At 47.5% G+C, this 26,081-nt stretch overlaps 1 protein-coding gene across 5 annotated transcripts in view; it reads right to left on the minus strand.

Moving 5' to 3' along the window:
* Window positions 1-26,081, minus strand: part of CACNA2D4 (calcium voltage-gated channel auxiliary subunit alpha2delta 4) — a 139,895-nt gene that overhangs the window by 58,907 nt on the left and 54,907 nt on the right. For 3 of the 5 annotated variants that reach the window (XM_037390300.1, XM_037390298.1, XM_037390299.1), the window contains 5 exons: window positions 25,757-25,854; window positions 24,373-24,466; window positions 22,897-22,992; window positions 20,773-20,900; window positions 17,460-17,540 (listed from right to left, as the gene is read on the minus strand). In XM_037390300.1, the coding sequence (XP_037246197.1) occupies window positions 17,460-17,540; window positions 20,773-20,900; window positions 22,897-22,992; window positions 24,373-24,466; window positions 25,757-25,854 (497 nt within the window). Of the gene's footprint in view, window positions 1-794; window positions 1,195-17,459; window positions 17,541-20,772; window positions 20,901-22,896; window positions 22,993-24,372; window positions 24,467-25,756; window positions 25,855-26,081 lie in introns of those variants that run through there. The other 2 variants (XM_037390302.1, XM_037390301.1) reach the window with 2 other exon arrangements.

Consider the following 26,081-nt stretch of genomic DNA (forward strand, 5'->3'; position numbering starts at 1 on the left):
TGCGTGCAGCCATGAATACATTCAGCCACTTTACCTTACTCTTATCATAACAGTGCATAGAACTTCCTGCTTCAGACAAAATACACGCGCCCTGCCACCGAGGAGCCAACAAAAACATCTCAGCCATAGTGCAGAGTCAGTGGAAACAGTCAGGAGAAGGTGGATAGAAGCAAAGTTATTAAGGTTACAGCATGAGTCTGGAAATAAGTACACAGCATGAAAAAAATAATGTGTGTTCTTGTTATCTATTTTATGTTTTCTATGATAAATGGAGAGGGTAAGGATATAAAGCTTCCCTTTGGAAATGTTTGATTAGCAGAGCAGAACTGGGTCATCAGCAAAGACCAGGGGAGGTGGCTTACCAGCCTCAGTAGTGCAAGCCATGCTGAGGAGTAGTGTGAGCCTAGGGGAAGGCGGCAGGAGAAGACACACAACCCAAGAGCTGGCATGGCTGGCAGAGGAGCAAACATGGTGTATGGAATAGGTTATGCGGCTGGGGTGACTGAAGAGAGGGGGCACAATCTGGAGGGTCATGAGGTGCAGGCTGAAACCTGGACCACAGTGTGGCACAGGTGGGAGAGTCCAGGAAGGGTCTGGCATGGTGAGCAGCACAGCCTGCATACACGCCCTTCACAATCACTGCTGTGTTCACTGCCATCCACAGCTGCACGAGTGTGCCCACACACACTACTGTGCACACTGCCACTGTCACATAGGGTGACTTCCCCCAACCAGGTTTTAAAGTCCTCAGACTGCAGTGCCTCCTATTAGTCTTAGCTCCTTCCAACCTGACAGGGAGGAAAAAAAAGAGTGAGAGGGGAAAAAAAATGAAAGGATCTCAACATACGGACTCATTTTGTATCACTGGAAGTGGGATAAAACACTGTCTCCAGGGGAGAGCACACATTGCCATGGTAACCTGCTCTAACCCGTCACAGTGGGTATTCCTGGGCGAGGAAGACAACACCGAAGGTCGTGCATCTGCAGTGCCTGTGGATGGTGTGATCCCTGCCATCAGGAAACAAGCTGGCAGCCAGCCCAGCTTTGCAGGGTGTTTCGCTAGCAACCTGTGTTCAGAGCCCAGCACGCACTGCAGCGGACCCTGCCAGGGCATGTCACCTCTTCCTTCTGCTCCAGCTGGATTCCAATGCCTTCGGACGTCTCGCAGCCCTCCTGCTCGCTGCCGCTGGATCCCTGTGGAAGCAATGCATGCTGGCTCCTCACCCCCTTCTGGTCCCAGACAGGTGGTTGTACTGACCCGTGGGCACACAATGCCAAGTCTTTAATCAAAGCCTTGAATGGCAAAATCCTTCCTGGCCTATCCAGGGCCACTAGAGGCAAAGAGACAGGATGCTCTGGACTGTTTCAGCATGACTTCCCTTTGACACAGGGATGCACAGGACAGGGAAGGATGTTCTTCAGGAAGCAGAAGACCAGGCTGCCCTGGAAGAAGGACTGGGAGAAGCAGTCCACCCACAAGTGTGTGCACACATTGCATCCCCACTCCTAGCACACTGCTTGTAGGGAAGAGGAGGAGGGGGCTGGCAAGATGTGAGGAGGAAGGACTCTTCCCCCATGCACTGTCTAGCCACTCCAAGCATCCCATCTGCTGCAACCATAGCCTGCTCTGAAGGGCAGAACTCTGAAGGGCAGCACTGCAGACTCCATCTGTGTGTTACTGCTGCTCCACATTCCCAGCAAGCCAGGACTAGATTCTGCCTGCTGGATCCAAACCTCTCCCCAACCTCCCTCTCAGGGGAACTTCTCCCTTTATCATACTGGACTCCGCAATCATACTTGAAATGGGACTTGAGTCAGAGTGGTATATTTATAGATCTATATTTTACTTGCATCAAATAATGGTGAAATATTGCACAAAACAAATGGGATCTATATGTGTGTGTGTGTGTGTGTGTGAGTGAGCAAGAGAGTGAGAGAGAGACTTTTTAAGGAGATAGACTAGAAGTAAAATGAGTGGGAGGGAGGCAGGGGACAACGCAAGGGTTGGAGGGTGTGAAATCCTCCTTTCCCTGTACCTTCCCTGTGACCTCCTCCTGCCCTGACCAATTTTTCTTTGTTGCTATTATTTTCTATATCTTGTGTTGTGGGGCTGATAATGACCTTGCCCATCCTTTCCTTTTTGGTTTCATTTATAAGGCAGAAAGTCTGGATTCATTTCAACCCTAGCCAAGGGACTGCTATGTTTAGAAACCCACCCAGGAAAGGAGAAAACAGAAAAGGGGAGGAAAGAGAGTTGCTGAGAAACATGAAGGCTGGCTGCTATGGGAAGTCCCACCAGAAAGCAAATACTGTGCTTGGAAGGACAAGGCCCTGTCCTCTTTCATGCAGAGCATAGTAACAGGGTTCACTGGGAAATGCCCTCTTTATACCACTGCTTGCAAACAGGCTATTAGTCCGTTCCCTAGCACACCTGGAAAACAGGCTGCCCTAGTGTGACTGAGCTGCTGTGCTGTCCACAGGCACTCTGAGGAACATGGTACCCAGCACGGTCAGAAATTCAGCTCTCCTGTGGGATACTGGATACACGAGACCCAGTGCTCCTCGTGTGCCCGGGCAATGGGTCCCTCTGGTGTGTGGGAACAGGGTCTCCCTTAAGGTATAGCTAGGTATGGGGGGAATCCCCCTGAATGCACCCTTGGCTGCAGGCAGGTCTACCAATGCTGCATGCAGGTGTCTGCCCTCAGGAAATGGTCTTCTGGGGCAGACAGGTCCAACATGTGCCAGGGCAATGTAGGGGCTGGCAGGGCCACCAGAAACACCCCTCCTGCTCCCCCCACTTCCCTTCCCCACACACCCACCTGTGGTACAGGCAGGCGTATTTCTTGCAGGGAACAGATGGCACTTGTAATTCCTTTTTCTTTTCCTTACTGTTTGAGGGAGAGCAACAAGATTTTCTAAAATGATTGAATGGAGGTTTCTTTGGCATGAGACAGAAAATTTTTAAAGGTATATTATATTTCTGGCTTGTTGTTACAGAAGAATAATAAAGAATGTATTTTCCTATGCTCCTTCTTGTTTAAATGAGATCTCTAATAGCAACCTTCCCTCTGTCTCCTACCCCCTGCAAAAGCAAACACTGCAGGGATACAGCTGGCCAAAGGAAAAAGCCCCTAAATTCCCACATATGTGTGCTTGCCTGTACATAGTGTTTGAACTTGGAGTGAGCATGCACGGACATACACACACTTAGACTGTATCAGTGTAAATCCTAGAGTAAATACTGCAGTGAGCATGCACGGACATACACACACTTAGACTGTATCAGTGTAAATCCTAGGCAAGCACTTACCCATAGCCAGGGCGAGGCTGTAGGACTAAATGCACAGTTAGTCAAGGTGAGACCCTAGATCTAGAAACAAACACACAGTGCTCCAGGGACACAGCCAGACAAGGGTGATTGTGTAACAAGGATAAGGTACTGTGGCAATCAGCTCATTACATAAAAGTAGAAAGGGCCAAATTAATCCCTAGTGTAAGAATGCAGAAGCCAATGGAGTTATATTCAGGTCAAATCTGATTCCAAAATTATTATTTTTTAAAAATTAGAGCATAATGTTCAATAAAACAGTAACAAATAGTGAGCTATGAGTTCCTGCATTTCCAGATTCCTGACCCTCCTGAGCAAGGTTATTTTGAAATGAATGGAAATTGCTATCTAATCCTATTGCACCCCCAAGTACACAAGCTGTCACCCCTACAGCTAGAAGAGTCTCTCCACCAGCTGTTCACTGGCTTGGTCTATCCCACACAGCTAAGAAGTTGAAATTCCCCATTTTTCCATTTTTCCACTTTCAGTGCTAAGCATACACGATACATAACACGCTCTTCCTGTGAGAAAAAGCTCATCCTCATGCATGTGGAACCACCAAAGACGTTAAAACCTGCCATAAGCAAACCCTTGTGCCACCGTACTCACACTGTTACACGCGGGCACACTGTTATACTCAGTCTGATCTTCAGGGAGAAACTGGGAGCAAAACCCAGATACCCTTAATCCAGTAACAGCTGAGGCATCTGTTCTGCTGAAAAGGTATGTGCCGCAAGAGAATCACCATTATTGTTTAACAGTATGGTGTCTATGACACATAGTTTAATCTAATTTTGCCATGTAGGTAGAGGAGGGCACACAGATATTACTAAGTAGTTCATATAATACCAGAAATGAGAACAGAAAAAAAGCAAAGCCAACACACTCATCCACTGACTCTAAGCCTTTTCAGTGCATGTATTATCTGGGAGCAGGCTGTGATTTTCTGTGATTTGATAATTATAATTTGATTATTATTTGATATTGGCAAATGTATTTGCCCTGAATACATATCTACTCACACACATATGTAACACCCTATATATAAACATGTAATTATGTAAATCTATATAATACATATATAATATATAAAACAGAATTCCTCCTCAGCATCTTGTTCAGCAGCAGCTTGCTGTGCCAGCTTGAACAGCATTTGCTAGCACTGATTGGAAGCACAGGTCAGAGGGTCAGCTTCTATACTCTGATTAGATAAATGCAGTCCTAGCATGGGATTTCTGCAGACCAAAAGCCTTCCCTCTGAGAACACTGCGTAATACAGACAAAAGTATAAGTATTCCCTGGCAAGTACAGTTACAGAATGGAGTGCAAGTAAATAAAGATTTCCTGTGTCATTTTGGGGAACTCTCCACATCAACAGCCATCCTGCAAATCTGGGGACAAGGCAGCACCATGAGAGCTTTTGTCCCTTTAGAGGGTGGGAAAGAAGCAATCAACAGGGGCTAGACCTCTCTTTCCCACAGCAGGACTGTGCTGCAGCCAGGCAGAGGCCACATGCAGGTCACCTGGAGCCAAGGAGAAAGCAAAGCGTGATGCTAAGAATAACTCTGCCTTGTGTGGAGCTCCTGGGCCAGGACAACAATGTGCCGCTCTTTGCTCAGGGCTCCAAGTTGAGGTTTGGCCCTTCGTATTTGCTTTTTCTGTGTCCTGACTTGGGAATAAACTTGTTTGTTAGAACAGCTGCAGAAAATCAACTCAGAAAGGGCACTGAATGAGACACAAATTCAGGTATTTCATTTGAGGAAATACGCACAGGCAATACACAAATATTCAACCAGCTCTCATAAAGCTCAAGGGAAGTATCCAGAGTAACAACAATGCTTTGCATTTCTATAGTGCTTGCCTTTGGCAGCTCTTTGGGAGCTTGCAAACATTAATGAATTCACAGAGGCAGAGATTCAGAAAGTATAAAGGCCAGAAGGGACTTTAGATCATTCAGTCTGACCTTCTGCGTACCACACGCTACTTGGAAAGTGTGCAGAAAAGAACCACAAACATTATTTGAGGGCGGCAGAAAATGCCTTGCTGTGAAAGGCTTAAAGAGCTCAATCTGTTTAGCTTATGAAACAGAAAATAGAGAAGCTATCCTGTAGAAAGTCCAACAGTGAGTGTTTACATACAGCTAAGGCGAATCTTCCAGAAAGGCATCTGCCTTTGATTTAAAAAACACTGAAGAGATGAAGAACTCCCTTTTCTCCTGGTACCTTACTACAGTAACTACTCATGCTCACCATTAGCATTCATGCTTACTATCTCATTTGAAACTGCTTTCCTGTCACAGGTTTTTGTCATGCTTTTCTCCCTTAGATTGAAAAAACAAATGTTCAGTAACCAGCACCTCTCCCTGTGAAGGTACCTCATACTCTAATCAAGTAATCTCCCAGTCTTCTTTTTGGTAAAATAAGCAGGTTGAGTTCATTAAGTCTTGCGCTGTGAAGCATTTCCTCACCTCTGGAACAACACTGTAGCCTTTTGAGTCAATTTTCCCTTGTCCTGTTCGAAGTATGCTCCACATCCATCAAAATCCGTGCTCTGTATTGTAAATACTACTTAACTATTGCCATACAATAGTAAATATAACCTTTCCCTACTCCTTGCCACCAATGTCTCAGAGCACACTCACCAGGCTGTGTGCATATTGTTCCTACTTTAAAGATGGAGGCATACGGAAATGCTAGGGCAAAACCCTAACAAGTCACTTTGAGGGAGCCAGATTATGGGAAACTGGTTCTGATCCCACTCATAACAACATTTATATTAGTATAAATTCACTGGATTTTAAACAAGAGTCTCCAGATTTTTGCAATTATTGGCAAAAGAAAAATCTAGCCCTTTATTTAAACTGATGGTCCCCTTCTAGCAGTCTCCACTTTCTCATCCACTCATGGTCTTATATGGTTATCTTTCACATCTCTCCCACTAGACATAAATGTCTTCGATCCCCCAGTTATTCTTTCTCTTCCCCTTATTTTCATTCTCTTGTGAGTGATCATCCCCTTTTCAGGGACTGCCTCTGACCAGCTGCTTTTCAGATTCTCCCTTTTCTGATCTCCTCAACTGTCACTTCTCAGCTGCCACAAAACACACCAGCCCCCACACGCCCATCTGCTTTTTAAAGGCTTGTTATCATAAGCAGGGGCTTCTCAGATCATTCTTCTTTACTTTGCAAAACCCAAATCAATCAAGAGAAACCACCACGCTGTCAAAGGCTAAGAGAGGGGGTTAGGTCAGCCCTAACTTCTGGCCTTCCAGGTGCTTGTGCTGGGGCTTTCAGCTGCATTAACAAGCATATTTTTATTCAGTCACGACTAAAATTATGGAGTGTGTGAATTATTCAGTAAAAAGGCCCGGCCTTGTACCCAAAAGGAGTGCTGCGATGAACAGGGATTGCCCTGAGTGACCACCCTGTATCTTGCTTGCTGTCAACTGTACTGTAGCATGGTGAGACAAGGGACTTCAGCAGTTCCCTGGTGATGGAGAAGGGCTGCAGGGTAGCTGAGTCTCATCTCTTTCCATTCAAGGCACCACCACCTTCTTACAGTCTCTTCTAGCTCCAGCTAAAACCCATTTGTCTTTTTACCTCAGATTCCACCTAAAGCTGTATTACCTTATCAGCCAGAAACCCTCTTCTAGTTTTCTGTCTTAACTATTTTCATGGCCTGTCTATACTACAGTGTCTTCATACAAGCTGTGTGCTTTAAATGCTTCCTCCAAGACGCGTTTATTACAGCAATCTATCCACTTCAGCCTTGGTTGCATGTGGTTAAACAAACGGGGTACTCCCAGGCTCCTCTCACAGAGTGAGGCTTCCTTTTCCTCTCATCATCTTTCTGGCCTGTGTGTACCCATCTCAGCCTGCATACTTTTGGCCAAAACTGTAACACAAACTAGAGGAGAGGTCTCACGGGGCTCTGTGTAGGAGCACCAATGCATCCCCATCCTCACTGGGAACACATCTCCAGGTATGTTCTAGGACAACATTTGCTTTGCCCACAACTACATCACACTATCACTTGCTATCATCCTACCATCCCCTAATACAGAAGTTCTCAGCATTTTTCTCCTGAGCTTTCTGAGGATACATTTACCACTGAATCTACCCAGTTGCCTTTTGGCAAGGATCCCAGGATGGAACTTGGCAGATGATGAAGGTTCCCTGAAATTTATGTGGGCGTCAGGGGGTAATACACTGAAGATCCTCACTGAGACTTGGCAAAATGGGCCCAACAGCTCCCATAAGACAAGGACTGCCTCTAGCCTTGCTTGCTGTGCTCTCTGCCAGATCTCACAGAGTTCCCAGCTTACAGAAAATTTCTAATATTAGTTCTCAAGCATATGACCTTGTCTGTCATACTACTGAAATTCATTCTGTTGCTGGTACTCCTGCCAAGGTCAAATAAGGCTTTCTCTACTATATCCTGGTCCTTCCCTGTACTAGCAATGCCTTCTAGTGTTGAATCATCTTCCTCACTACCTATTGCTAGCTGAGTGAGGGTCTCAGGTCAATGTAAGCAAAGACTAATCCATGGGTGACCATGGGGGAGTGCTACAGGTAACCTTTTGCTAGACTTTGATAGGTGATCTTGCTGCTGCCATCTTCCCAGACTGACTTCTGCCTCCCTGCCCCTCACAACTCCTCTGCCTTTCCTGACCTCTAGTTAACTAATTGTTTATGTTGCACTGTATCACGTGCTTTACTGAAATACAGAGATGAAACCTTTGAAATTTCTTTTGTCTTCCAGGAACAATCATCTGAAAGAAAGCTTTTGGGTTAGTCTGGCATGATCTAGCGTTGATAAACTCATATTGCTTGACTCCCTTTCCCCCTAACTGCTTGGTAATAATTACATTTCCCTTCAAGATCTCCTCTAGCGTGCTACAAATGTTACAGAGGTCACACTTACAGGTCTGAGACTGACCAACTTACTTCTCCCCCGTTGTTAATCCTAACTGCTGAATTTTCACTTTTCCAGCCTGCATGGAGTTACCACTGCAGGTAGAGGCAAAAATAATCCCTCGCTACAAGCCTGTTTTCATGTGCCAGCTCTCCCAGGGCTGGAGGGAGGCTGTCAGGCCCAGCACTGTCAGTGCACTAAGCAGCTTGAGCTGCTTACTCCCCGTGGCCAGCTTGTTTCTTTCTCCAAGGACAATACTGCTGTCCTTATCAATAACTTGGGCACAGAGTCCTCTTTGGTTTTGGCCTAGACTACCGACTCCTTGACCTCGACTTCACTCTTCCTGCCCAGAAGTGGCCCCACTTCTTATTTTTCTTTCTATATTTTTTTCAAATAGCTGAAGAATATTTTGCTGTTTTAATCTTTTTAATCTCCTTTGCAAGGTCTAACTCAGCTTGCTTTGTAAGCAATTCTCACTTTATCCCTACATTTCCTGACCTCTAAGACCTCTAAGCTTTCTTTGCTGTCTGTTCTTTTCCCATTCTACGTAGGCTCTCTGCAGAGCCAGCTTAAGCGGCCTAAGCAGTTGCCTGTGGTGGCAGACAGATGGAAGGCAACAGAATCGGGCATTGCCATTTACTGACTCCTCCCAGAAATGTGGGCTCCATACTGTCCCCAAAAGCTGAACTGCTCCCTCCCCACACTCCAGGCTTTGCACTGCTGCCTGTGAAAGCAGTGCCAAAAGCCAGCAGCCAGACCACCCCTCCACACATCCTAGGCAGCAGTGTAGTCCACACGTAGGTATTTCCTGCACACACCTTTCCCCTGCCTCCCCACTGCCTTGGGAAAGCCTGGCACTTCCCAGGTGTTGTGGTTTAAACCCAACCAGCAACCAAGCACCACACAGCCGCTCGCTCACTCCAGAGCTTCCAGGCAAGGGCTCCCAGCCAAGCACCCCGGGCAGAAGCGGGAAGACTACCTTCCACCCGCTCCTTCCCCCCGCCATCTATGCCTCACCATCCAACACTGAGCCCATATCCGCTGCAACCCAGCCTGCATTCAGCACCTCCACATTTACTGGCAAGCCACGAAGATTTGTTGATATTCCACACCGCAAGGACAGGGAGAGAAAAAAAGAGAATGACTATCAGTACAGTCTCTGCACGGTACAGATGGTGAGAGCACAGTGTAAGAGCATTAGGGAAGAACAAGAAATATTTCTGGGACTATTGATGTGATGAAGCTCCAAGCAAACTGGTCTGGCCTCATAGCTGACCCTGCTTTGAGCAGAAGGGTGACTAGAGACCTCTTGAGGTGCCTTCCAACCAGAATTATCCTATGGTCCTATGAGTGGGGCTTCTGTATCCCAGTGAGGGAAAGGAAGAGAATAAAAAGGTCTTAGGAGGGGAAAGAGCTGGCAGTAGGAGAGCCATTACACAGCCTTGTGATGGGGACATTTGTGCCTTAGGTGGATAGGTAGGGCAGGAGAAGAACAACTCAGAAAGGAAACAGGCTGAGTTTGGCGGTAAAAGGAATGTACCTCAGGAGTAGACTGGAGCTGCCCTTGGATCTGCTAAGTTTCTGTGGTTCTCACCCTGCAAAACTTGTCTGCTTGTGCCTTGGCTGAATTTAAGCCAAACCATTTTACAAGACGTTTCCTGTAATTTCCTCTGCTGTAATATTTACCAACTTCATCCCTACATCTACAGACTTCTTCTGTGATTCCTTGCAGCATCTTCTTACATGACTTTGTTCCTCTGAACTATAGGTCCTAATACAGCTCATGACATCAACCACACCTGTGCTATGGCCTATGGTCCTTGCATGGACAACATCGCTTTACTCCATGTACTTCAGATGCACAGACATGGGCTGTTGTGGGGGGACAGGTGTAAACAAGGTAATGCACTGGCCTTGCATTCACACAGGGATTTAGGTTTTCACCCTACTTGGTCAGAGGTGTTAATGCCACTTGCTTGGCAGTCTGTGGATCTTCACACAGCTCCAAACGGAAGGTCCTGGCCCATTTGTGTCCCTTGCCCTTTGTCAGTCCCCCTGTATGCTCAGTGCATACTGACAGACTCTACACACTGGGTACACTTCCATGTCCACAGGGATTATTCATGTACATACCTGCATGCACACACAGAAAACACGTGTGAATATGTAGCCCCACCACAGACAGGAGTAAGTGTAAATCACTCCGTGAGTACCTGTACCTGTGCACACCCCTAGTTACACATGCAAACAGGTATCACAGCCACACAACACACTGAAGAGAAACGGTTTGTGTATGCAAATATACGCAGGTATGCACAATTCCCTTCATAAACTGTGCAACTACACACACTCTACATGCAATGTGCTCCCATGGGCCCACGTGGCCCTGGGCACAGATACAGGACCCTGCTGGTGCTAGCTAGGTAAGAGTTAATGCGAGAGAAGCTGGGAAGGAAATTAAAAGCAAAAAAAAAAGTTGAAAGCCCAGCACATGATTCTTCTCCTATCACATCTGTGAATCCTGGAGCGCGAGAGTAATTGTCTGCAATGAGTCAGACCAAAAGGCACAAGGAAATGGTTGCTATGGCAACCTGTGCACTGCTCTAATTCGGCTCAGAATTAAAATGATATCAAATAATTTGCAAGCAAAGGGAACATGGCAAAGGCGCTGGGTGCCAATCTAAAAAATCCAGCTATACACATCTCTCCTGAGCCAGTGTCAAGGGCTCTTTTCCCTTCAAGCGTGACAACCATGGCAATCAGAGGAGCTATAGACGCAGCAGTGATGGATAACCTTAGGCTAGATGACTTCTGCTGCGCACAGGCAAGAACAGGCTCCTGGGCTGGAGCTCCAGCCTGGAACAGGCTCCAGGACCAGGGATGTCCTGGAGCAATACCTCATCAGACCCCACAAAAGAAATCCCATTGCTCACAAGTTGTTTTGGTGTCCCACTGAGAAAATTCCTTGAAAGGGCTGGTGAGGGCACGGTCTGGGCACAGGCACCCACCCACTGTGGGGACATTTGCTCTGTCCTGGGTGAAGAACCACCTGCATGGGCCAAGGAAAAGATGGCTGATTCACTTTTTTTAAAGAAGGTTTCTTCCTGGCAAGTGCTGCACTGTGCAAACTCTGGCACCCAGCTGAAACTACAAGGAAATATTTATTCTACAGAATTGGCTATTGTCTTAGCTTTCTCCCCAGCCAAGCGCTCATTGCAAGGCAATAGGTAACGTCCACACACACAACGAGGAGGCACGATCCTCATACTGAAGATCTTACAGCCCATGCAGACAGCAGATACACCATGGAAGAAAAGGAAATTGCTGATGTCCAGCCAGGGTGGGCAGAATACTATGAGAGATGTCTCACATACCTATTTTTAACATTCTTTTGAGGATAAAATAAAAGTATTTGACCCCCTTGTCACTAGTTGCTGTCTGTGCATGGAGACATCTATATGGAGTTTTTCAGGCAGATACTTGCTCTCTTCGCCTGTTCACTGACCTGGCTGGAGGATAACCAGCTCTGAACAGGGAACCATGTGGCCCCAGCACTGACACCTTGGCAAAAGGCAGTCTTTGTAAGATCACAGCTAGTGCAAAATCAGGCAACCACCTCACTTTTGTCTGGCTCATAGAACACCTTGTGTCTGTTCCAGAAACACCCCAAAAAGCAACCTTTATGCTTACTGGTCTCTCCCCCAAGGCTCAGTATGAAAAGTAGAATGCAGTGGATGGCAGGCAGGCAGATAAATGGATGAAGGATGCAAGAGACACTGGTTTTGGCACACCAGTGGCACCATGTAATATTGATACCCTGGCCCGCGGAGCATTGGCTCAACCCTTAGGCCAGCCAAATGTGTACCGACTGATAATGGCTTCCAGACAGGTGTCCTGAGAGGTGGAGAAGGCACAGCTGCTGTTAGTACTAAAATCATCAGCATTTCTGCCTTACTGAGTGCCCCTAACACTTACTATGACTCAGGTCCAAGGCACGGGCCCTTTCAGATGTCTCTCATTTTGTCATATCAAAGGGATGCCTGAGAAACTGCCTGGGCTTCAGGGATTGCCAGAAGGCAATGGCATCAGGCAGAAACCAGATGCTGCAGGTGATGGGCTGAAAACAAGTTGAGTCTTCCTTCTTTCTACCCCTGCTGCCCCTGGATGCTGGGGAGACTGTCATTTCCATAAAGGCATCTGGTGATGCCTTGAGAGCTCATAGAAGTCCCTGCACTGAGACAATGTTGGCACAGCCTCCAGCATTAAAAGAGGGACAGCATTCCTTCTCAATACTGCAGTGCACATTTATAAGATCAGCTGCTCTCAGGTTTTGTATGGCTAATGTGATGCTGGTTTCCAAGCCAGCCCAGTGAAATAATTTTAATTTTCCAGCATGGATAGAGCTATTCTCATGTAAAAGGTGCTTATGATATTGTAGGTTATTTCCATGCATTTCAGCAGCTTCTGCAGGTGCAACTGTCACTTTCTGGAGAGAAGATTGAAATGTTTTATCCACCCAAGCAACAAAACTGTAGGAATACAGACTTGTGTGTAGATTAGTTTGAAAAGATGCCACAGAACAGAACTGCTGAAAGCCACCTGCAGCTCCTCTCTCTGCCTGCTGGTAACAGACAGCAGGTAGCCAAAACTGGGGACCAAGGAAGAGGGTGGAGAGACATCAAGTTGGCCAATAATTGCTTTTCAAATGAAGAGCTTCCACCAGACTGATAGAGGCTGGATTTTAACCAGAGGTATAATGGCAGTAGTACTCCCCATTATCTATTTTTCAGACTGATTGATTTCAAATACTTTTGAAAAAACCCTAAGCTTTTTTGAAAACCTGCTCCTGCTGTGAGTACAGAGCTCTTCTGAAAATACTAGCCTTTAATAATTCAGTGTCCCAAAACTCTCTCTGTAAAATAAAGACAATATTTTTTTTTCCTCTCACCCTAGTTGGAACTTGCCTAGGACTCTCCCCAAATACATCTTTATATACGGCTGGTGTCATGAGATAATGATTTCAGTATGGTCCAATCACTGCAGATAAGAACTAACAGTAACTTTGAACATAAACAGAGGAGAGAGGTATCATATAAAATAAACCGGCATCTCCCAAGTGCCCATTTGGACCGTATTTTATCTGGCACCACAGACCCTGTGTGTGCCCCGTGGTTTGCTGGTATCGGCAAGGAACCTAATGGAAAGAAACCCCTACCTGTCCCTGGTGGGACTGGCAGCCAGCTGACAGCCACGTAAGTCAAATAGCGATAAGGTCAGGCATTGAAAGAGACGTCATACCACGGCCCCAAGTGACAGCTAAACTCCTGTGCAGATTCCAGAGGTTTCACTGAGGCTTTAAATCACTAAAAGCTTCTGTCAGCAACTACATGTGACTTCTGCCTCACACCCCCTGAGGACCAGAAAGCTCTAGGCTACTGACTCATGGGAAGGAGCAGATGACAGCGCTATCTGGGGCAGGACTTGGCTTGGGGAGAGTGCCATCACAATTCCTTATTTTTCATTTCCAACAAAGTTAGCGTGCGTGAAAGGTACTGGACTGACATCCCAGGAGAAAAGCTGCCTTCTAATTAATTATAATTAATCATTCAGGCATTACTTAATGGTTGCATAGTGCTTTGCAGTGCCAAAGCACAATATAGCAGGTAGATACTATAATTCAAAGATATAGCCAAGACAGAAGCAGAAGCCTGTGTGGCTTCCCACCAAGGAGACCACACCAACTCACGTCGCACAAGTGGACCCTGCCTTGGTTCCACCATGTCCTCTGAGACCTGCAGGTACCTTGAATCCTTTGTGCATCCCCTTCATGCCCCAGGTACAGGGGCTTGGCCCACAGCAGAAGGAGAGGGATGGTTGAAAAGGGGAGAGGGTAGGGCAGGACAGAGGACACAGCTCCTCCCTCCTGAATTTGCCCACCTCCCTATCTGTCCTTGTGTGGAGCAGCATCTCTAATGGTAAGAGGAGCACCTCATACTCCCCCCAAAACTGTTCTGAGCTAAGCCAGACTGAAACGGGAGGAAGGAGGCTCTTGCACTCCCCACCAGTCCCTGCTCTCAGCCCTCTAGCCCGGTCGCTCTCTAATCCCGACTGACTGCTCCGTCATTCCCTGACAGCACCCAGGCCTGTGTCATCTTCCTGGACATTTGATTTTTCTAGTTTGCCTTTCTCTGCCTTGGCTGGGGACTGCTGTTCAGCTACCAGAAGAAAAAGGGCCCAACACTCCCTGTCACTGGTGTCCTCCCCATGGGAGCACTGGGGGTGCTCCCTTCCCCACAGGCATGGCTATAAATCCTAGAGCTCAGTTTTTCACTGCATGCATAGCGAACATTTCAGAGCACTTACAAATCCCCCCCCAAGCACTGTCAAGTCAAACAAGTGACAGTAATGATCAGCAGCAGAATGACAGGCCGATTCATACCGCTTGCACTTTTATAGGGGCACTTAAAAAGTCTCTGTTGTTCTCCTTCTACAGAACTGTGACAGCATTTATCCAGAAACTACTCAGATATGTGGGTTTCTGGGAACCACTGCTGGGTACCAAAGTTCTGGTAGTATCCTAACTCTATATGAACACATATCAATCCCACCGAGGGCTGATGCCATCAAAATAACAATAACAACAATCTGCATCCCATTCTGCTCTGATTGCCTCTTGCTGTGTCTCCACTCATTCCCCTTCCTCCACCTCTCTCCTGCACCCAGGATGGTATTGCACCACTGCCTAGCATCATTTGTGCTGCAGCCTCTGCTTGTTGGGGGAGTTTGCCCAGAATCAGGTCCTAGCCACTCAGGATTATTATGTTAGTGTGAGGGGAGATGAAGAGAGACCTACATCCTTACTCTCAAAGCTGCTATCCTCAAGATCAAGCAGTATTGCAATAGGTAGTGTGACCACAATTATTTCCCTTTTTTTTTTTTTTTTTTAATTTAAAATTACTACTGGTACAAAAGATTCAGATGATGAATCTAGACACTACTAGAAACAAAGCAAACAGTAATATAGATATAGTACTTTTTTTGCTCCCTGAAACCTCCAAAACATGGTGTAAACTTACGCCCAAGCCAGCAGATGGGACATACCTCAGCAAACCCTTGCACTCCCACTGAAGTCAACAGGGGCTACAGTTGAGGGCCTGAAGGACTTTGGACCCTTTGGTCCATGCAGCCCATACTTTGGATGAAATATAGGTAGTTTTTATCAATGCATAAGGATTTATCAATGCACACATCCATCTGTGTGTACCATGTGTGGAAGCAAGCAGAAAATGCTTGTGGTCAGGTCACCCAATGTGCCTCCTAGTGACAGAGACCATGATACCTTTAAGGAATAAAAGCAATTGAGAATTCATTTCTGTGTCTCAACTTCTGTGGTTACCAGTGAGGAAACTGGTTTGTTCTGTATCGTTTCCACAAATGACAGATTTTTTACTTTCTTGTTATTGTTTTATCATGATTTCTTTCCCTACCCTCTGCTGCTTTCTCCACCCTCCTCTTCCCTCTGCAGAGGATCCTGCCCCTTCATAGCACGTCTACACAGACAGTTGATTCAACATAACTGAGAGGGTGCAAGTCTCCACAGGGTTTGTGAAAAGCACTGCTGACACAAGAGAAATGGCTCTTTCAGAGGCGTATCCTCCTGCCACTTGTTCTTGCTTCAGCTCTTCCATCCAGAAGTTTCCTTCATCGTATTTATGCTGTGCCAGATGAATTGCTTGTGTACCTCCACTCTAACTCACAGGTCAGGAAAGGGAAGGAAAAGAACCATGAAAAACAATCTTTTTTTAAAAAAGATGGTTTTTCTCCTCCCAAATTCATGCTTAGAGAAATGCTCCAGCACTGCACAGAGACCACTGGTACAGTTTCAACGATATTTCATTCTCTGCTGGGTATATTCATAACAGTGCCAGCTAGTATCAGTTTCGAGAGCAGTTTCTATGACCTAAGAACCTACTTAACATGAACTTCACTGAAACCATCTCTTTTTCACAGGGGTCTCTGGACAGACTTCATAATGATTTCCTGGCTTTGGGCTTGAAATGGTGGTATATCAGGAAAAAGTGCTATTTCATAACACCCCTCCTTCAGCTTGTAAGTACTTTCTCAATGCTCAGGTCATACTTAAGAGAGTACCAGTCTCAACTAGAACTTACTAAAAGCCTGGAAATTAAGGAACGCTTCATCAGATACACTTAAACTACCATAGTTTTACTGACCAGTAGTACTGAAGACCATTTGTTGTATCCCGCCCAGCCTAGGCAAAAGCGACGGCTCTCTGATCTGAACGTACCTGTTATATGGCCTTCTATCGACTGGATACTCCTATAATGAAGTCACTGTTTGTATCTATTCTACTCAGTCATTCCTTCCACCATACAGGACTCCATTAACAACCATTTTTTCACAAGCAGCTTTGCATCTCAGCATATTTCTGGTGATAATTACTCCATTACCTGTTCCATCAACCTCTTCCCTTAATGCTTTCAGTCTAAAAAAAATTCCACTGAACTACATTCTCTTTTACCCCAATACTCCTAGACAGCATTTAAGTTGGCTATGATGTCAGCATTATTGATTAATGTTGCATTTCACTTCTGAGTTTACAGTACTTCCATAAAGGCTGAAGCATCTGCTGCAGAAAACGGTAACGCTTCAAAAGCTTTGAGGTTCTTGGAAATAACGTGCTTTACGAGTTTTCCAAAAGTAGACACAGAGACTAGTGAAGGTCTCCCAAAAGGGGTTTAAAGCTCACATACAAAGATAAGTTCGGCAATCCATACGTCTCACTTAGAAATCTAGCAACAAGCCCATTCCACCAGCAAGAGTTACTTTTTCAGCAGAGATAACGATGGAGATGCATGAACATGCTGTTCTTCCAAAAACAAATGTCTCCTGCAAACAGTTCAAAACCTGCACAGTCTCCTCAACCTACTCATGCTCCAGAGAAATAGTCTCAATCCACAAATTCACCAGCATTGAAGATGGGAAGCTTCCATTCAAATAGCCAATTTCCCTTTCAAAAGCCTATCTGCCATTCAGTACCTGTTCTAATATTCTGTTTAGCCTAGTTTTCAACATCACAAGCTATTGTGGCTCCCATCATTTCCCTTGAGTGACAAGCTAACAGCTCTCAGCTCCCACTCTCAATACAAGATGCAACCATTTCATGCAAGATAAAAAGAGAAAACAGAATGTCCTACCTGCAGCAATACCCATCTTCCCATCCACAGACACAGCCACAGCTGTGCTCACTGTCACCACTTTTGGTAGGCCACCTCCCTCTGTCAAGATACAAATACAGCAGGCTTGGTTAGCATACCACCAGAGAGGAGTGAAATGCAGCGGGAGCAGCTTGTTCACACATTTTCACATTCAGGCCGGTGTGTACAAGTGCCTCAACCATGAAACATCCATGAGCTTGGAAAACTGCATCTTTCAAGAAACATAAGCAACCTAAGGGACTATGAGTAGATTTTTTATTTTTTTTTTTTAATTCTAGATAATGCCCCATGTTAAAAGTAGCATCCTCAGCATAAAACATGAAGGACTGGCCTCCTCAATTTCAGCCATATACAGCTTCCCTCAGGCCAGAAAGCTCCACCTTCATGCACCAGCAAAACTTTGTACACAGAGGAGAAGCAAGACAGGTAATTCTGACACTGACTCTCACACAGCAAAGGCCAGGCTTACACTTAGCTCTGTTACACAAGCCAGGCTAGCACTACAAACTGGAGAGACACGGGTACTTCCAGGGTTCACTCCATTTTAGAAACAAAGCCTTCTGGGATTTTGCTGCCTAAATTCTGTTATGCCCCAGGGTCCCCCAGTTATCCTTTAGCTGCTGCTTTAAGCGCCTTGTAGGTCCTGTGTCACATCTGCCAGCCCCATGCAGATCTGTTAGCTCCCACAGGGCATCTAAAATAGCACGGCTGGATAGGTTTAAGCAACCGAACCCTACCTCCCCTCTCTTTGTTAGTGCAGTTGTTTCAGCCTGCCATTGTCCATGTGACAGATTCCATTTCTGTATTTTTTTAAAGCGATTAGATTAGCTTCAGCTGGGGCACCTCTTTTGGAACTGCCAGGGGACAGTTTGAAGGTCAGCATGATCGATTTAGTCTGCAACTGATTCCCTCCTCGCGTGCTGTACAGACAGATGGTCAGGGATTCTTTCCCTCCCAAAAGCTCCAGCATTTGTCACTGCTTTCCGTTTCTGCCTTCCTCTATCTAGGTGGTACCCAGTGTATCTAGAGCACAATCCAGTGTCTACCACAGTTCAGTCTGGAGTCTCTCACTTACATTTTTTTTTTTGGACTGAAGCCAGATTAACTTGCTCAAGGACATCAGAAATAGTAAAGCCCTTGTGAAACAAATAACCAGCCAATTTATGCTCACATGCCTTAAGCTTGATATTGCCTCTGTCATGAACTCTGAAAGTCTTGCCCTTCCTTGGATGGGACAAAGAAGCAAAATGAGCTTAGCATGTCTAGAAAAAAAAAAAAAATCCACCCAACACATGACAGATCTGGGCTGTAAGAACAGCTCTACTTGACTGGCAGAGTTTTCCCTGCTGTCGTCTTCCCTCTGGGACTTTTGGGTACTGAAAGGAGGTGCCCTGGATAAATTATTCTGATGACCTGCAGTTGTTCCTTACTGGTTTCCTCCCCAACAGGGAGGTCTTTGGTTTTTTTCCTCTTACGTGATGAGAAGTAAATCTACCACAAAAACCCCTTGTCACTTGGAGGGGGGGGGGGGGGCATGTGAAAAACATGAAAAGGGGACCTCGGCATCTAATCATCAAGAATTTAATAAGAAACTGGCTGGTGACCTTTTCTGGCCAAAAGGTGGGGCACCCCTGCTTCATCAGACATCAAGGAAGGTCCTGAACTCTGCTCCAAGAGTGAAACACTGTGGCTCAAAAGCACTGAGTATTATTTCCTGGCTCTTCCCAGGCATGTCGTGTGATCTCATGGAACACAGTCTTTCTAAGCCCAGCTGCTCATCTCTAAAAAACTTAGTAATTTCCTTTACAGTTTAGAGCATAAGCCCTTCAAGGCCAAGTACTACTTCCTACAATGTGCCTGGAGGGTTATCAGGTGAATGGGGTTCTGGACTTGACTGAAGCTTCTGACCAATAGCCATGTAATACCAAAACCAGTGGCAGCTACTTGTCTTCTGTCTTTATCCGTGCAAAACTACCTGTGACTTCTAGGGAAGCCACAACCCTGATGTTTAGCCAGCCGTGGTTACTGTGGCCTGGGTAATGGTTACCCTTAGGAAGTCCCACAGGGCATCACTGCCTGGTTTTCGAACACATGACCTATTTCAAAGAGCAAATGTTGTGGCACGCAGGGGAGTAAAAGGTCCCTCCTGCCATGCCACCCCCTCTCTCCACACTTGCCTGTTAAGTGAGGTGTAAGGGTGCTGAGCAGAGAGAGGCTTTCATGGAAGGTTTCAAGTATTTTCGCTTTACATCCTGGTTCATCTCTTGCCTCCCAGTCTGGTTTTCTCCTCTTTGCTACTTGCTTTCCCACCCACCAGCCTCCCACCACTGTGCCACAAAAAGCTTTAACAGCTAAAGTGCTGAGCTCCTGACAGAGATGGAGAACTAAGGGCCAGGGAAGAGCACAGAGGGGATTTCTGCCTTCTGTGTAGGAGTCTCACGAGTACTTTGTTTTGATTGTTTCTTTCTAGGCTCTTCTGCTCTCTTTCAGCCTTCGAGGAGGTCCTGACTGGCCCTGCAAATGCACAGGAACCAACACCCTAAGCAAGAGACACTGAAAAGCCGCTGCTTGCTTTCCTCTTGTGTTTGAGCTCGAGTGCCTTAGTTAGGCAAGAGATGCCATATTCTAGCAGCATGATCAGAAGGACACAGGGCACCGATGAGACACTGTCACCAAGATGACGCCATGGAAAAGCCTTCCCCCCTTTTCTTCCACCATCTTCCACAACAAACCCATCCTTTTCTGTCATGGAAAGTGGTGATGGGAAAAAATGACACTCTCTAAAGTTAGACTTCCTGACCGAGTGCTTGCCGATTCCTCACCAGTCACAGCTGTTACTGTCATCCAGTATGCCTGATGGTGCTGCCTCCCAGGCCTGGCCACACCTTCGTGTGTCACTCCTTCTGTAACACCATTTCCTTCCCCTTCTCACAGGTTCACATGTTCTCTAGACCCACAAGCACTTTGTGTTCGCCTACCTCCTGCCTCCCTAAATCCTTAGGTCTACCCAAGCCCTGCATTTCCACGTGTCCTTCACCTCCTCTGCACCCTCATGCTGCGCCGCCCTGCCTGCCTGCCTGCCTTCCCCGCGGCTCGTAGCTTGGTCTTTGGCCACGGGCCCTCTGCTTCCATGCTGGTGTGAAGGTAATGCCAAGAAGCCAGGTCTCAGCACTGCACACTAGGCGGGAGGCGGCGATAAAGGGATCGGGATGCGTGTGGCGTGGGACAGACGTGAGGCGTGAAAAGCTTTCCCTTCCCCTCTCCTCTGCCCTGGTGTCCGGGCTGGGGTTACCTGAATCGTCTTCTGCCACAATGCTGTAGATGAAGCTCCCGGAGGGATGCTCGGCGGCCCGGCGGTACCACAGAGGGAAGTGGTCCATAGTGAAGATGCTTTCCTTGTCCTTCTGTGTCAGGAATTTCCTGCCGGGGAAAAACCCGGGGCAGCCTCTGCACACCGTGCGGGGGAGCGGCAGCCCGCCTGGGGCAGTGCAGCGGGACCCTGGGGCTGGGCACGTTACCTGCACCTCCTCACCTGGGGCTTCCCCTGAGGCACAGGGACCCCCGGGGGACCGACACGTGACAGCGCTTGGGTCCTCGCGGAGCACCCCTCGCCCCGGGGACGCGGGGCAGCGTGCAAGGCCCCCCGTGCTACAGAAAGGCGGGCACGCCGCCCTGTGCTTCGCACCCCCCGGCAGGGGCGGGCCAGCGCCGCACCGCGGGGCGGGCTCCGCGCTCCCACCGGCAGCCGGGCCGAGCCGCCGCCTGCCGGACCCCACCCGCCCGCCTGCGGCGCAACTGCCGCCATTTTCCGTCAGCACCCGGGGGCCCGGCGGCGCCACCGCCCCGCGCCCCGCCGCGCCGGGACCGGCGCCTCCGCCGGCCGCCCGCCAGGTGCCGCTGTTGCCCCGGCCGAGGCCCTCGGCGCCGGCGGCGGCGGCCCCGAGGGCGGGCGAGGGGGTGCGCGGGGCGGCCGGGCGGTGCCTGCCCCGGCTTCCCGCGGCCGCGGGGGCTTCGTCGCGGGGGCGCGCGGGGCGGTGGATGTCCGCCTGCCGGCGGGTTACGCCGTGAGGAACGAGGGGCAGGGCCGGCAGCGAGGCGTGAGGCGCGGCCCGTGAGGGGTGCCAGGCTGGCGTGTGGCCAGCCGAAGGCCATCATTTACTGCAGAGAATGGGGAGCAGGTGGGAAAAGGAAATTAGATAGTCTCCTACAAAAAAAAACCCAAACCCCCAAACACCAAAACCCAACCCAACCCAACCCCAGCCCCACACCACACCGAGGGCCTTGCTGCTGTGGCTAAATGCCAAACTCCTAGAGACGCAGGGACTGAAGTACTTGAGGAAACAGGTGCTCCTGAAGGCAAAAGGATGAGTCCTGAGGGCATGGTGAGACAGGCAGCGGGTGCTCAGAGACACCTCATGAAAATTAGGTGACTGGCTTCCCTGGAGGTCCCTACATCTTGCCTGACAAATCCCCTTTGTTTTCAGGCTCTTGTTTTAATGTACGTTTTGATGTAACAGTAATTATTTATACGGTTCCTTCCTTTCTGGGGATTCCAGAAGTACCTCTGGTGTGATATGTGGGGCTCTGACACTGCAGTGTGGTGACTGTGGCTGTTTAAAAGCACTGAACGATGCTCCTGATGAGCAGTGTGGGGTAGGGAATCATCATATTAGCCTCCTGCAGCACATGTTTTCTCCCTCGTTGCCAGAGCCTGACTATTCTTGACTTCCCATGGCTGTCTCAAAACCACGAAGAGTCACCTTTCAGGCACAGCAGAGCTCTCTGCCTTGATCAAATGGCTCTGTGACCTGACCTTCCTTACAGCACCATGCACCAGTCTGCATATTCAAAAATGCAACACAAATGCAAACTATACCCTTTCCATGTCAAAACCCTCCACTGAACACACACTTTTGCCTTGAGGGAGAGGACAAGAGAATGAATCATATATGACAGATGTCAGTCACATCACTTAACGCCTCACTTGGGAGGCACTGGGATACTACTGCGATATGGGCAGAACAGAATAAACCTGGAAGAGGAATTGAGACAGAAAAATCAAACCTAGCCAAGCTGGAATATCACTGGAGTGCAGAGCTTCTGCACTGCAAAATGGTCCTGGGGGTATATAATGACTGTGGATATTTTCTCTGTTAGCTGACTGAAGTCAAGTTTTTCAGATTGAAGTTTTTCATTGAAATGAATGCACTTTGGGACAGTGTTTTAAGAAAAACAAAAAGACCAGAGAAAGACAAGGGACCTCTATCCTGACTATAAATCAGCACCAATGCCATCAAAGTGTTGCTTCTTTCCTTTCTGTTTCTGTCTCCAAATACGTTTCTAAGGCTGGCAGTGATTTCATGCTACCTCTTCAGAGACACTGAGAGAAACCCCTTAGTGCGGTTTAGGGACTTACTTGTTGGAAATTTTCTCAGAGCCCACGTATAGGGCACTCCTCATGAGTCCAGCCCGAGTGCCCAGAAATGCCATCTCAATACCTGTCTCAGTCTCCCTGTGGAACAGAAACACACAAGCAGAAGCAAACAGTTCTCAGAACAACCATCTCACTGCCCCAGGGTGAGGGGCTCTCAAACTAGAAGCTATACCTGGAGATGTGGTCCCAAGCTCACTTGCAATATAACCCATTGACACCAAGAGTGACACTGGCTCCTCCCTGCTAACAGCAACAGGTTGTTATTGGCTAACAATTGGCAGGCCTAGACTTGTACCTAGATTCACACCTTTGAGGTTTGCTCATTTCATTCTCTTGTAAGTAGACCATAAGCTCCTCTCCTCCTGCTAGCCCTGCCCCATGCTGCTTGCATGAGGCTGAAGTGAGGAAGAGGAACTGCAGAGAGAGACCAGCTGTATCAGGGATGTTTGAGAATGGGCAGGGTAGCACAATGACTCTGAAGCAGTAGATTGATTCTGACACATCTTGATGGAGGTATCAAGGGCACAGCTACATGGTGAAGAGCCGGCTGCAGTGTGGTGGCCTTAAAGTGAGAAGGGTGTGTTGGTGTGGTTGTTAAAGATATGTTGATAACTGGGTGTGTTAGCATGGTTGCCACTGGCTTACCACTCTATTAGTGGTAGGGATCCTTGTAACTGAAATGGGGACACGAGTCCTGTGGCCACACATCTGTGTAAGTAACATACTATCTGCTGAAAGAAGATCTGTATGACATGATACTAGATAGTACACGCAACAGGTGTCTCAGTGGAAATAATAAAGTAGAAAGTTGTTTATTGAAGCCAGCCTGTCCACTCCCTTCCTGAGGCTCGATCTGAAGGCATCACCAATAGAGACAAGATCAAACTCCTTTTTCTTCAGCGCTTGTTAAAGAGCAAATTCCTTTCCACCTGAGATGGAAGTTCTGCTGCAGTCATGTGGGAACTCAAGCCAAACCACGCTGCTGCCGTTCAAAGGCATAACTGATGCATGGGGAAATAACTCATAACTTTAAACTGAAATGCTCTCAGGTGCTCTGGGATACCAAACTGTCAACTAGAGAGGAAAATGCAGTGCATCTGAGTTAGGCGCTGCAAAGAACTGATGCTGAATACCCCTTGCAGTGGCATATGTGGATCACTGGTGTCCTCCAGTGATATTCAGACATGAGTTGTGTTCATGTTGCTTTACCAAAAAAATCCCTCACCAAACTAAAAGCTCTCCTGAGAAGGCCAGCCTGCTGAAGTCAGCTCCTGAGAGATACGTCTTGAGTTATTTCTAAAGCTATTGAGCTATTTCTATCAGCTTTTTGAGCTATTTTTAAGGTTTCTTATATGCTGTGCAAGGGTCTGTGATGGTTTTGGGCACTGCATAAGCCCATAGCATCTGGAGATGCATCTTCAATGGTGTTTTACCCATATTTATTTCTCATACACTTACACGGACATATTGAGGGCTAATGTTGTCCAGTAGGCCTCCATGGGTGCAGTAACCACTGCATCAAACAGCACTTCCTGGACCAACTCCTCATCACCTAAGAAGGGAGAACAAAAATCAGGAGAGAAAGACATGTTCCTCCCTAGATGTCTTAGAGAGTCCCTTGCTAAGGAGCACCTGCCTAGCCAGGACATTGGAGCGATATGGCACAAAAAGAGGCCACCTGTTACAGGGCTGAGAACAGGACTTTTCACCCTGGATGGCAGAGAGCACAGGAACAGATGTTCCAGCTGAGATCATCAGACAAGTTCCCCTGCAAACTCTTTGCCTTGCCAGGCCCCACATGTCTAGGATGTGTCCAAATCATATTTGATTTTCCTCCACAGCACTTCCAAGTCTTCATGTTTTCAGGCCCCCTGAAGCTTTCCTCCTCCTCCCCCGCCCCCACCCATGCCAGACTCTTAACTCATATATCTCCTCTTTTCAGCCTGCTCCAAACAGTCAGGAGGGGTCTGCTCACACTGTGTGAGAGAGGAACAATTAATGGATTACACTTGATTTTAGTTTCAAGAGATTCCCATCCTAGTGCCAAAGGCCTGTACCTCTCAGGTGGAGCATTACATGCAAAAGCTTGTACTTGGCACAACTAAGGGGGCTGAAGCCATGGAGAGTGAGATGGGCTGAAGGACAACCTAAAGCTAAATTGCTGTAGGGAGTTTCCATGCACAGCTGCCCACCTCTGCCCCCTGACAGAGATCCCACTCTGTAGTGGTGCTATATCAGCTGCTTGTGTGGCTACACATCACCTGGAGAATGGGACCTGCTGCAAGGGATGAGCAGTGGTGGTGGCAGGAAAGCTAGTAATTCTGTAACAATTTTTTCCCTGAATTAGTTACCAATTGTGTTTGGAAAAGAAAATTAATAATCCATGTTCTGAAAGAACCCATCTGTCTAGATGGCACTGTGCAGCCCTCGGAGGATGCTGGCTGGGGCCCTGGGGAGCAGAGTAGTCACAGCAGCTTTTCTGGCTCCTCCTGCCACTGTCCCCACTAGCCCAGCTGGTCAGTGTGTCTTAAATATGGTGTGCAGCCCCTGCCAGGCTCCAATCAAGCAATCCACTTTTTAGTATTTCCTATGCTGAGACCTTCAGCAAGGCCGAGTTATGTGACAGATTGAAATGGAAAAAAATTTCTTCAACAGAGACAAGGAAGTGGATCCTCAGCTCATTTCCACTTGTGAATTAAGCTGGGCTTAGAGTTCAGTCCTGCCTGTGTGAGCAAGTGCCACAGGAGCTCAGTCTGACACCAATCGGTTTGTCACAGTCCCCTCTCCCCCACTATGGGCACAGGAAAACGCCAACAGGGCCCTTTCAGTGCCTGGGACTCACATTCCAGGTCAGGCTCCTCTCCGGTGAGGAAACGGATCACAGCTTCCAGCTGGTTGAGTTTCCGGTGGTCTGGATCAATGTCAGTGATGCAGTAAATCCTGGTGGGGAGGGAAGAAGAAGCCCACAAGGGCAAAGAGAAACCACAGTCAAGGAAATGCTTCTGGAAAATAATAACTGCAAACAAAAATTCAGTGAGAAACCTTGGGCTGCAAAGATTTTATGGCTGCTGTGTGCTGTGCCTGCTCAAAATCTAACAATGTGGCTCTAAGTCAAACCCTACCAATAAACCAAACACCAATTAATCTGACTGCTGTGCTTAGCAGGG

Source organism: Falco rusticolus, chromosome 5 (assembly GCF_015220075.1).
Source record: "Falco rusticolus isolate bFalRus1 chromosome 5, bFalRus1.pri, whole genome shotgun sequence".
In the NCBI taxonomy this organism is placed as follows: Eukaryota; Metazoa; Chordata; class Aves; order Falconiformes; family Falconidae; genus Falco; species Falco rusticolus.